Raw genomic sequence first — 13031 nt, forward strand, 5'->3', positions numbered from 1 at the left:
TGGAGGCAGAAGAATCAGAAAAATTTCATTTTAGTTTAGTTTTCTATTATGTGCTAAGTTTGTCCTCTGCCCAGGGAAATGACGTGTAGGAGTTGTTTTGCTTGGAATTTTAGCAACTAGAATGCTTGAATGTTGGAGAAGTGCCATAAAACTCTCTCTCAATAATTGTAATTTATGTTCCATATGTACTAACATAAAAGGTACTAATAAGATATTGTGTCTGCTATGAATTTGCTTCACCTAGAGCTTTGAATTTGAAAATGTTTATGTTGAGTTAAAATGTATGAAGTTCATTCTGTTTGCAATCTGGTGATTAATTTGGAAAAATTAAATTTGGTCTTATTTTCCATATGTAATCCCTTTAAAGATTTGGGATGATTCATCATGCCATTTCTAAATTCTCAGAGTTAAAACCCAATTTCGACCTTAGATATACAAGTGACTTCTAGTAAAATAAGGACATTTATATGCTAACATACTGAAAATGAGTGTCCTTTTTACTCCATTTAAATTGAGGAGATTTTTAACCTCGTTCCTTAGTTTTTTTTTTCTTTTTCTCTCCATTCTTTTCTTTCTATTTTGTGTTAGTTTATTGAATTCTAAACTCAGTTCTGAATGATACTTGAGTTTTTCTTTTGCCTTTGCCAAAGGGGGTCCTGGTCTTCATGATCCTTGCGAGAGGGACCCAACAGATGCTCTGAGCTATATGACCATCCAACAAAAAGAAGATATTACCCACAGTGCACAGGTATGAGATGGGCCATATCACTGTGGTCTATTAGAGGGATATCATGTAATTTATTTAAACACTTTATTCTTGCCTGCTGTTAGGGACTTTTGTCATCGTAATAATAGTATTTGATGAATGTGTTTTTAGCTAGATGTTCTAAGGGCTTTATGAATGAAACATTTGAAATTTGAATAAATACAATCTTTTGTTCTTTAGCATGCACTCAGACTCTCAGCCTTTGGCCAGATTTATAAAGTGCTGGAAATGGACCCCCTTCCATCTAGTAAGCCTTTTCAGAAATATTCCTGGTCAGTTACTGATAAAGAAGGTGAGTGTGCAAGTTTTTTATTGGGGTTGGATGTGTGCAGTGATGGAGATGGCCATGGGATGTGTCTCTCGTTAGAGCTAAGAGAACTTAATTTTTAACCCAAGTCATATAAGAACATTTATTGGTTTTCTTCCATCCCATTAGTGACATCAGCTTGCTGTCATTTATTCTTATTAGTGACGAACTCGTTTGGCTATGTTGATCAGATTCCATTACTGCATAGACTTAGGGACAACACTTTGAGAACTGCTGGTCTGAGGCGAAGAGAAAAGTCACAAGCGAGGAGGAGACGTTGTCACGGTCACTCATCAGTTTGATGATCCTGTCATACTTGGAAGTGTTAATGTAACCAAGAAAGAGAAGACAAAAACATAGAGGAGGAGAAAAGTGTATTGGAAAATTCAGGACTGTCTTCCATTTGTACTAGTCTGTGTGAACTCAGATTAGAGTTTCAGCAGAAAGAGCACAGGTGTTAGTGTCAGTGTGACCTGGTTCCAGTCATAGCACCCCTGCTTACTAGCTTTAGCTCTTGAGCAATTAGTTCATCACTTTATGTACTGATATTATTCCAACCTTATTGGCTGTTGTCAGATTAAAATGCTCAATTCAGTGCCTGGAAACAGTAGATACTCAAGTGCAAATCCACTTACTCTTCTCATTATGCCACAAAAAACATTCCTCCCTCCCTCCCTCCCTCCCTCCCTCCCTCCCTCCCTCCCTCCCTCCCTCCCTTCCTTCCTTCCTTCCTTCCTTCCTTCCTTCCTTCCTTCATCTCTATTTATACTAGAAGGTGGGATGTTTAACACCATATTTTCACCTGGGACAACCCACCTACCACAAATGATATTATTCTAATAATTTTTATATGACAAAAATAGTGGAATGGCCCAATCTATTTATTTAAACACTGGAATTCCAGTGGGTCTAAAGACTTTTCAGGGAGTCCACCAGATCAAAATTATTTCATAGTAATACTAAGGCTTTGTTTTTTCACCCTTTCCACTCTGTCTTTCATGAGTGTACAGTTGTCTAGAAGCTGTATATGACCTGTGATGGCATCATCACTCTGATGGCTAATGAAATTTTTTGTATATTGCATTAAAATTTTTTTGTTTTAACTTCTAATATGCTAAATATTGATAGATATTATCCACAAAACAAAGTTTTTTGGGTGCTCAATAATTTTTTAAGATGGTAAAGTGGTCCTGAGACTGAAAAGTTTGAGAATCACTGCCTTACACTGTAAACTCCTCAAGGGTAAGGAATCCTCCAGACCTCACCACATAACTATTACAAAACCAATGCTCAAGAAATGTTGTGGAATGAAAGCTGTTTTCTTCCAGAGGGTGCTCACACAGCAGCAAAGAATTTTTGAAAGAGATTCACATAGCCATGTGTCTGGATTGAATGACTGAATAAATATATAATAAATATGTCTCAAATATATGTGTAGATTCTTATGGTTAATAATGAAAAATTTTATTTCAGTCACTGAATTCATAGCAGTTCTTCGGGTTTTGTATTTTTTCTTTCTCTAGATAGTAAAAGTATATCTATTGCTAACGTGACTTAGTTTTTTATGGTTTTTTTTTTTTTTTTTAACATCAACAGTCTTTCTCAAGAGTTTGGGAACTGCTGGTCTGTCAATTTATAGCTTAAAATAGAACCAGACAGTTGGTGTTTCCATTTGAGCCCTGTCAGTTACTAGCTACATGACTTGGGCAGGTCACCTACACATTCTGTGCCTTAGCTATAAGATGAGGGAGCCAAGGTCGTTGCCTCCAGACACTTGCTGCAGTCTTCCTCATACTTTGATGTTTTTACCACCTAGCCTCCTGACATTTGCTTTTAAACTTTATTCTTAGAATTCTTGGTGATTTCAATATGCATTTAGATGATTTTTTTTTTTTTTCAGAATTTTGACTTCTTAATTCCTTGACTTCCTCTCCCACAAATACCTTGTCTTCTACCTTACCTCAGGTGCCCATTCTGTGGACATATCCTAGACCTTGTCTTCAATAACTGTACCTGTGCCCTCTCCCTAATTCATTCTCAAGAATCCCACTTTGTAAACCGCCTCTCATCATCATACTGTCGGGAGCAGTCCTCCTGCCCCAATTCTCGAAGCTCACCATTGATTCTGTTAACTTTTCTTAGTCCCTCTCCTTCCTCATGTACTCACCTCTGTCCCTTCTCTGCTTATATTCACGTGGTCTGTCATTAATAATCACGCCCTAGCATATACCTTCACTTTGTTGATCCTGTCTTCCTGACAACTCTGGTTGAAATCCAACTGTGTGCCTACACCAGGTTGTTGGACATCGTTGGAGAAAAAAATACATAGTCATCTTAACTGTTTTCCCTTTAAGTTTCAGACATTAACCTTAAGTAGACTGTTTGTGTTGGCTGGAAATCATCCTGTAAAGTCTAGAGTTCCCCAGTTTTCCTAGACAGCTGTTGCAAATCTTCTGTCGTTTCACACTTCCCTCCCCAGGCCTCCTTCTCGTCTGATGACCTTATTTGCTGGAAGTACTCATGCACTTTGCTTTCCCTCCCTTGACCGAATAAAGACCAGCCTTTCTACTTGTCCACTATATCACATTCCCTTTTGTCTACAAATGGACATTATTCTAGCAGTTCTTTCTTTTCTCACCAGCATCATTTCCTCCTTTTCTGCTTTTCTACTGGATCATTCTCATCAGCATAAAAACCTGCTATAATGCCTCCCATTTGAAAGACAAAGCTTAACTCCCCCTTGATTCTGCAGCTTCCTCCCATTTCTCTGCTCCCCTTTATAGCAGTACCTTCAGAAAGAGTGGCCTATTGTTTCTTTCTCCTTTTCCACACTTTCTTTAAAACTTATTCTAGGGGCTTCCCTGGTGGCGCAGTGGTTAAGAATCTGCCTGCCAGTGCAGGGGACACGGGTTTGAGCCCTGGTCCGGGAAGATCCCACATGCCGTGGAGCAACTACGCCTGTGCGCCACAACTACTGAGCCTGTGCCCTAGAGCCCACGAACCACAACTGTTGAGCCCACATGCCACAACTACTGAAGCCCTTGCTCCTAGATCCTGTGCTCCACAACAAGAGAAGCCACCACAATGAGAAGCCCACGCACCGCAACGGAGAGTGGCCCCCACTCACCACAACTAGAGAAAGCCTGCGCACGGCAATGAAGACCCAACACAGCCAAAAATAAATTAATAAGTTAAAAAAAAAACACAACTTATTCTAATCAGCCTTTCTTCCTTGTCACTCTACCTAAGTCTGTCCTGTGACCTTCACGTTATTGCGTTCAGTGGTTAGCTTTCAGTACTCATCTTAGGCAGCTTGTCGGCAACACTGGGCACAGATGAACACTTATTTATGGTATATTTAGTTATGAGATATGGCACATATATATAAAAGTATAAAATATCTATCATTTAAGAAGTAATTATTTTGGGCTTCCCTGGTGGCACAGTGGTTAAGAATCCACCTGCCAATGCAGGGAACATTGGTTCTAGCCCTGGTCCGGGAAGATCCCACATGCCACGGAACAACTAAGCCCGTGCGCCACAACTGCTGAGCCTGTGCTTTACAGCCTGCAAGCCGCAACTACTGAAGCCTGCATGCCTAGAGCCTGTGCTCCACAACAAGAGAAGCCACCGCAATGAGAAGCCCGCGCACCTCAACGAAGAGTAGCCCCTGCTCACCACAGCTAGAGAAAGCCCACGCACAGCAGCAAAGACCCAACACAGCCAAAAATAAATAAATAAATTTAAAAACAAGTAATTATTTAACAATTCCATATAATCACCATCCTAGTTAAGAAACAGAACAGTGTCACCTTCTCAGAAGCCATTTATTTATCCTGTACATCACCTCCGTGCCCCATGAACTACGATTCCTGATTTTTTGATAATCGTTTCCTTGATTTTCTTTAAATCTTTTCCACCTTCGTGTGCTTTTTAAACAATTTAATTGGATATTGCCTAGAACTTTTTAGAAATGGAATCATATTGAGTTTAATCTTTTGTGACTGACGTCTGTCTGTCCAGCATTGTTTGGGATATATTCATGTGATTGCATATAGCTATAGTGCATTTTTATACCTATATAGTATCCATTATGAATATGCTACAACTTATCCATTGTGCTTTTGAAGGACATTAGGATTCTTTTTATTTTTTGGCAGCCACCCACATTGTTGCTGGGAGCCTTCTTATTCATGCCTCCTGGAGTATAGATCCAGGAGTTACTGTGGACCAGTATATGACCTAGGAAGTGGTATATATAGCAATTTATGTTGCCACCAGAAGTGTATGAAAGTTCCTGTTGTTCTGTATCCTCAACAACATTCGGTACTGTCAGACACTTTTTATTTCTTTTTTCTTTTTGCGGTACGCGGGCCTCTCACTGCTGTGGCCTCTCCCGTTGTGGAGCACAGGCTCCAGACGCGCAGGCTCAGAGGCCATGGCTTACGGGCCCAGCCGCCCTGCGGCATGTGGGATCTTCCCGGACCGGGGCACGAACCCGTGTCCCCTGCATTGGCAGGCAGATTCTTAACCAATGCGCCACCAGGGAAGTCCGTCAGACACTTTTTCTGGCGTGAAATACTACTTTTTTTTGACTTCTAGGTCATTACTTTATCTTGGGTCTGCTATCCCACTGCCCTTTCCTCAGCTGTCTTTGTTATTCCTCATCTTCCTGATTTCTGAATATTAGTATCCCAGGGTACAGGCCTCAGACCATTTCTCTTTATTTACACCCATTTAGACTCTTTAGGAGATCTTATCTAGTCTCTCGTCTTGAAGTACCTTCTATTCAGTGAAGATTCCCAAATGAATGTCTTCACTCTAGACTCCCAGCCCTTGACCTCAGCCCCAGCTATGCAAGTGTCTCCTCACTGTCTCCACACGGATGTCTAACAGACATCTCAAACTTAAGATGTCCTGTCCTTACTCTACTTCTCATCTGTTCTTTCCATAGTTATCACCATCCCAGTCTTTGGAAACTCTATGCATCTCTGTGCTCAGGCCAAAAACCTTCACCCTTGAATCTTCTCTTTCTTTCACCCGTATCCAAACCATCAGCAAATCCTAGTTGTTTTACTTTCAAAGTGTGTCCAGTATTCAGCTGTTTAATTTCTTCACTGCTACCATCCTGGCCTAAACTGCTGTCATCTCTTACCCTTGTTATTGCAGCACCTTCCCTATCTGGTCTTCTTGCCCCTCTTGTCTGTTCTCAACAAAGCAGCAGTCTCTTTTTGTTCCCCTTAACATTTTATCTATAATTACAGATTCATAGGAAGTTGCAAAGATAGTACAGAGAGGTCCTGTGGACCCTTTACCTGGTTTCTCCCAATGGTTACATCTTATGCAACTTATAGGAGAACATGGAAACCAAGAAATTGACATTTATACAATGTGTGTATAGGTTTTATGCCATTTTATCACATGTGTAGGTTTGTGCAATCAAGACACAGAACTATTTCATCACCTCAAAGATCTCGTTTATGCTACCCCTTTATAGTAACACCATTCCTCTTCCCACAGTCATCCCCAAGCCTTGGAAACCACTAACTTTTCTCCATCTCTATAATTTTGTTATTTCAAGGATTTTATGTCAATGAAGTTATCATTATCTGATCTTTTGAGATCCTCATCCCCCAACTCAGCATAATGCCCTTGTGGCCCATCCAAGTTGTTGGCATGTGTCAATAGTTTTGTTTCTTTTTGCTGTTATGTAGGATTCTGTGGCATGAATGAGTCAGAGTTTGGTTTAACCATGCACCTATTGTAGGACATTCTGTTTGTCTCCAGTTTTGGGCTATTACAAATAAAGGTGCTGTGAACAATCTTGTGTAGGTTTTTGTGAGCAATTCACAAAAACGTAGATTTTTGTGTGTTAGATTGGCCAGCAGTTTTCCTTTGTTGTAATGTTTCATCAAGTTTTGGTTCTGAGGTTATTATGAGTTATTATGAGTTTTTGGTTCTGAGGATCTTTTGAGTTGGGAAGTGTCCATCCTTCTTTTTCTGTTCCTTGGAAGAGTGTGTGTAAGATTGATGTTATTTCTTCCTTAAATGTTTGGAAGAATTTATCAGTGAAGCCATTTGGGCATGAGGTTTTCTTTAAGGAAAGGTTTTAAATTATGGATCTGATTTCCTTAATTGGCATCGAACTATCATCTTCTTATGAGAGTTTTGGTAAATTGTATTTTTCTAAGAATTTGTCCATTTAATCTAAATTTAAAAATAAAGTAGTTTATAAGATCCTTTTATCTTTTTATTGTCTGCAGTATTGATGTCCTGTCTTATACGTTTTGTACCTCCTTTTTTTCTGATCGCTCTCACTAGAGGTTTATCAGTTTTTTTAGTCTTTAAAAAGAAATAAACTTTTGACTTTGTTGATCATCTCCTGGTATATGCTTGTATGTTATGTCATTGATTTCTGCTCTTATCCTCACTACCTTCTTTAGGTTTAATTTGCTGTTCTTCTTTAAATGTTTTGAAATAGATGAATACATTGTTGGCGTTTTTTTAAGCCTCTTACGTTATCCTATGTACTATTAAGACTAAGTTCTCCTTTATGCCCAGATTTATGTGCTTTGTACTCTTTTTACATTAGCATTTTCATTATCAGTTAGTTAAAACTATTTTTTAATTTTCCTGTTATCAGTTCTTTGACATGTAAGCCATTTCGATGTCATTGCTTAATTTCCAGACAAATGAGGATTTTTTAGTTATCTCTTTTTTTAATTTTTTAAATAAATTTTTAATCTTTGGCTGCGTTGGGTCTTTGTTGCTGCACGCGGGCTTTCTAGTTGTGGTGACCAGGGGCTACTCTTTGTCACGGTGCACGGACTAATTATGGCGGTGGCTTCTCGTTGTGGAGCGAGGGCTCTAGGTGCACAGGCTTCAGTAGTTGTGGCACTCAGGCTCAGTAGTTGTGGCTTGTGGACTCTAGAGCGCAGGCTCAGTAGTTGTGGCTCACAGGCTTCGTTGCTCCATGGCATGTGGGAATCTTCCCGGACCAGGGCTCGAACCCATGTCCCCTGCGTTGGCAGGCAGATTCTTAACCACTGCGCCACCAGGGAAGTCCGTTATCTCCTTATATTTGAGCTTATTTATTCTACTGTGATCTGAAAACATGCTTTGTGTGATTTTTTTTCCTTTGGTAGTTCTTGAAAGTTCATTTATGGCTCAGCACATGGTCAGTTTTTATAAATGATTCATACTTTGAAAAGTATGTATATTCTGTAGTTGGTAGAGCCAGAATATTCTTTACATGTCAGGTTGCGTTTGTTCATTGTGTTGTTCAAATCTTATATACCTGTATACACACACACACACACATACATACATACATACATACATACATACATATTGTTTTAACTTGTTCTCTTAATTACTGAGAGAGGTATGCCAATTCCCCTCTATTGTGGATCGTCTGTTTCCCTTTGCAGGTCTGTCAGTTTTTAATTTCTACAATTTTGGCTCTTTTATAGTTTCAGATTTTCTGCCACAAATTCTTCTTGATTTTTTATTTTCATTTTGAGCATCCTAATCATTCTTTTTAATAAAGTTTGTTTCTGAAAGAATGCTTCATCATCTGGGTCTCTTTGGGATCTGTTTCTGTTTTCTGCTGCTTCTCGTGATTTTTGATCACAGTATCTTGTCTTCTCATGTACCTGTGTTTTGTTTTTGTTTTGAGTGATGGAGACTTAAATTTAAAAATTTTGGAGGGAATTAAAGCTTAGAGTAATGATATAGTGCTCCAGGGAGGATTTATATTTGTTTCTGGGAGATGACTAGTGGAATTGGCAATCTGGATCATATTAATGCAATCAGGGATTAAGGTGATTTGAAGGTGGGCTTCAGTCCTTCTGAGATCCAGACTATTTCTACTTCATTTACTTCTAGCATGTGGCATTGCAGAGACCCAACCCACAGCGTGGGGAATTCACCAGGCCTTCCCCTTTTGGAGGTCCGTAAAGTCCAGTTTTTGACCCCTGAGACCTGGGGTGCCTGAGGTGCTCTGTTCAGTTCTTAGTGGCTTCTTCTGGATGTGGAAGATACCCCCAGGGGAAGTGTGGCCCCCAGAGCAGGGTTTCCTTTGTCTCTCGGATCTTGACTCTATAATTCTTTGTTGCCCAGGAACAGACATTTGGTCCATCTTTTCTGGTTGCTCTCATCTATTTCAGTTGACTTACCTTCTCGTACTAGAAGTGGAACTTGTGTATTTTGCAGGAGCTCCTCTGGTGACTTAGTGGCAGCTAAGGTTGAGAGCTCCTGCTGCTGCTCATCTTCTCCTGTCCCGTCCTCGTCGTGCACTCCAACCACTCAGGCCTGTATGCTGTTTCTTAGCATGTTCCTGCCTTAAGACCTTTGTACTTGATGTTCTCTCTTCCTGGGGCTCTTTCCCCACATAGCTGCATAGCTTACTCTTTTACTTTCGTTAGATCTTCATCAGAAAGCTACCTTATCTATAAGTGATACCTTTCTGACGGGCATCACATGTAAAAAAAATAGCAACACATCCTCCTCCTTAAGCCTCTTATTTTTCTCCATTGTGCTCGGGACCATATGACATGTTGGGCTTAGTCTCCACCACCAGATGCAAACTCTTTAAGAACAGGGACGTTGTTTTGTTCTCTGTTAGCTGTCCAGCACCTAAAATTGTCCTGAACATAGAAAAACTGTTAATATTTGTTGCTGGATGAATACATGAATAAAATTGTAATGAGGATGATGAAAGGACAGGCTTCATAGGGTGCTTGTGAGGCTTAAATAAATTAATTCATATAAGGTATTAAGAACAGTGCCAGGCATATGGTAAGCCTTCACCTATTGTTTTTAAAAATTGTTGCCTCTGAAATGGTCACTTCTTATTTCTAGATACTGTAGATGTTGAAAACAACTTGCTTTTTGTAACACAAGCCCATCCCCCCCCACCCCGCCGCTCCCCCCCATTACTATTATGATTAGCTCCAGATTTTACAGCCCTTGTCCAAGGGCAGGGATGGTAGAATGAAGCTTAATCCATGCAGCTCTATTCATGTAGCTGGAGGATTTAGAGAATAGATCCATACGTCTAAGCCAGCTGGTGAATTCCAGGCAATCAGGGAGCAGCTTTTAATGTAACTTAATGAGTGGGAGAGTGATTGAATAGATGTTGTTCCTTTTTAACTTTATCTCTTAAAGACTGCATTCTGGGAGACTGGCAAACCCACAGTTTTATGTAATGCAAATGAAATACACTACTAAGCAGATATAAGCAGATATTGCCTTCTGTTGAAGAGAGCACATCAAGATTGATTGACCTGAGTGGTAAGTATTGACTCAAGCAAATGCTGAAGTCAGTGTTTACCCCAAGGGACAATAAATCTTGATGATCAGAGAATATGTAGTTAATCTCAGTGTTATTACAAGGTTTCACTAAGAAGTATCTGGAAATCTTATGGCATGAATCTTTTGAGCATAACTTTCCTTTAGGAAAAACCCAACAACTGACTTCTACGTTGAAAACACAGAGTTCTTTAAAGTAGTACTTGGACAGGTTGATGAGCTTTTCTCTGATTGTTTTTATCTTGGATAGCAAAGCTCCTGCCTTATGTCTTGATGGCATTATTAACTAGCTGCTTTATCTAAGAAATTGAGTAATATTAGTTCAGTTAGTTTTTGTTCCATACCCATTATGTTGTTTCTGAGTCTTATGTTAGATAGTTTATAAGATACAGACAAGGAGAAAATATCTTTGACCTTCATGGAACACTAAGGAAACACAAGGTCTCTGTATATGAAATAGGCAATGACACAAGGCTACGTATGACACTTTATATTTCTGATACCATAGAAACTCTTCTAAAAAGTTGAGATGAGAGGGAAACTGAAGAAAACTTCATGGGGAAGATGAACTGTAAATAAAATCTTGAATAGAAATTCGAACAGGCAGACAGAAGAATATGTCATAGTATGAGAAATAATCAGATTTCCGTAAGCATAATATTTAACATGTGGACTTTAAAAATTAATAGTATAATAAATGTGAACTTATAGAAATATTTGAAGAGACATAAGTGAAAATAAATCTTACTGCCACAGATAACCACCTTTAACATTTTGATACATCTCTTTCCAGACTTTTTTCTGTTTATGCATATACAGATGTGAATATTATGCATAGATATTTGTATGTGTATATGTGAATAAATGGGAAAATAAATATTTATAAAAAGGGATAATATTGTTTCATAAAGATTCACTTAAACCTTTTTGCTATTACAAGATTATAAATATTTAATTTATCAGTGAAAGGGTCTTATGGTCCTTGTGATTCCTAAGATTTTTCCTTCCTGAACATATTAGGTACATTTGGTAGAGTAAGTAGAATCATTGTTTTGACTGATAATGAATCTCTTGTAATTGTTTAGGTGCTGGGTCTTCAGCTCTGAAGAGGCCATTTGAAGACGGATTAGGGGATGATAAAGATCCCAATAAGAAGATGAAACGAAACTTAAGGAAAAGTGTGTAAAATCGTTATTCTTATAGATGTTAACTAGAAAGGATTTATGTCTCAGGAAAATAAAAATTAAAAAGTGATTGATTTGATTGATTTGGAGTTTTAACAAACTGATTGAATAACTTTTGTTTCCAAGCATCATTTGCTTAAAATATACTGACAAACTAAAATGAATGTATAGCTATGGTAATGCATATTACTTTTACAATGATGTTACCGTAATTATTTAAGCAGTAGTTTTAGAATTGCTTACGAAGTGAAGTTAATTTATATGTGCGTTTTGAAATTCTTTTTTAAAATCTGAATTTATAGTGGTCACTAGGAACCTACAGAAACATAGATTAAAGCAAAATGGTTTTGCTTTAATCTGATCTTATTCCTCTTTCTCTTACAGTTCTGGATAGCAAAGCAATAGACCTTATGAATGCACTAATGAGGCTAAATCAGATCAGGCCTGGGCTTCAATATAAGCTCTTATCTCAGTCTGGCCCTGTCCATGCCCCAGTCTTCACAATGTCTGTAGATGTGGATGGTACAACATATGAAGCCTCAGGACCATCCAAGAAAACAGCAAAACTTCACGTAGCAGTGAAGGTACAGTATTTCTTTTACTCAACAGTGCTTTGTTATTTTATGTGGTAAATAAGGTGCTTGTTTATCTATAGTAAATTAACAGAATTTTTCAAGATTTTAATGACAGTGACATACAGTCTTTTGTCACCTCTGGATCACAAAACTGTTCTTTTTTTGGTTATAAAATGTGTTGATCATATAAAATTTGCAAAACACAAAAAAGTAAAAGAATAAAAACTGTTGGTTGCTTATCTCTGAGGCAGTTCATTAATATTTGTATATAGTATATACTTCCAGTCCTTTTCTGTTTCTTTGTTTTAGGTTGAGCTCACAGTGTATATGTAGTTTTATGCTCTGATTTTTTTTTTCATTTCACATGTCATCAGTGTTTTTCTATGTTATTAAAATCTTCATAAATAATTTTAAATGGCTGTATGATTAACATGATATAGATGTACTATTGTTTGTTTAAACATTCCCCTATCATTGGATATTTTGCTGTTTGCAGATTTTTTCTGTCATAAATAAATTTAATGTGTTTTTTTTTTGCATGTGGTGCCTTTTCTGTATTTCAGAATATTTCCATAGAGAATAAGGTCCACGATTGAACCAGTCAATTATGCATATAGGTTTATAGAAAATTCTTAAATATTGGAATCTCTCCATGACTGCATTTGACCTCTTGCACACAAATGCGAAAATGTCAAAGATCAAGTAGATGGAAGATCACTTTTCACTAAAGAAAAGTTCTGTTATGTTACAGTATGACATAAGATGTAATTGGTCTGTTTTCATAGTCATTCCAGTTTGCAAGTATTATTAATGTAGATGCAAACATTATCCTAGATGCTAAGGATACAGCAGTGATCAAAATAAAGTCCTTGCCCTCCTGGAGCTTG

At 38.2% G+C, this 13031-nt stretch overlaps 1 protein-coding gene across 6 annotated transcripts in view; it reads left to right on the forward strand.

The window, feature by feature from the left end:
• STRBP (spermatid perinuclear RNA binding protein) overlaps positions 1–13031 on the forward strand; it is a 148268-nt gene that overhangs the window by 104152 nt on the left and 31085 nt on the right. For all 6 annotated transcript variants that reach the window (XM_032634116.1, XM_032634111.1, XM_032634112.1 and 3 more), the window contains exons 9-12: positions 651–748; positions 947–1058; positions 11471–11563; positions 11954–12153. In XM_032634116.1, coding sequence (XP_032490007.1) covers positions 651–748; positions 947–1058; positions 11471–11563; positions 11954–12153 — 503 coding nt within the window. The remainder of the gene's footprint in view (positions 1–650; positions 749–946; positions 1059–11470; positions 11564–11953; positions 12154–13031) is intronic.

Source organism: Phocoena sinus, chromosome 6 (assembly GCF_008692025.1).
Source record: "Phocoena sinus isolate mPhoSin1 chromosome 6, mPhoSin1.pri, whole genome shotgun sequence".
Taxonomy (NCBI): domain Eukaryota; kingdom Metazoa; phylum Chordata; class Mammalia; order Artiodactyla; family Phocoenidae; genus Phocoena; species Phocoena sinus.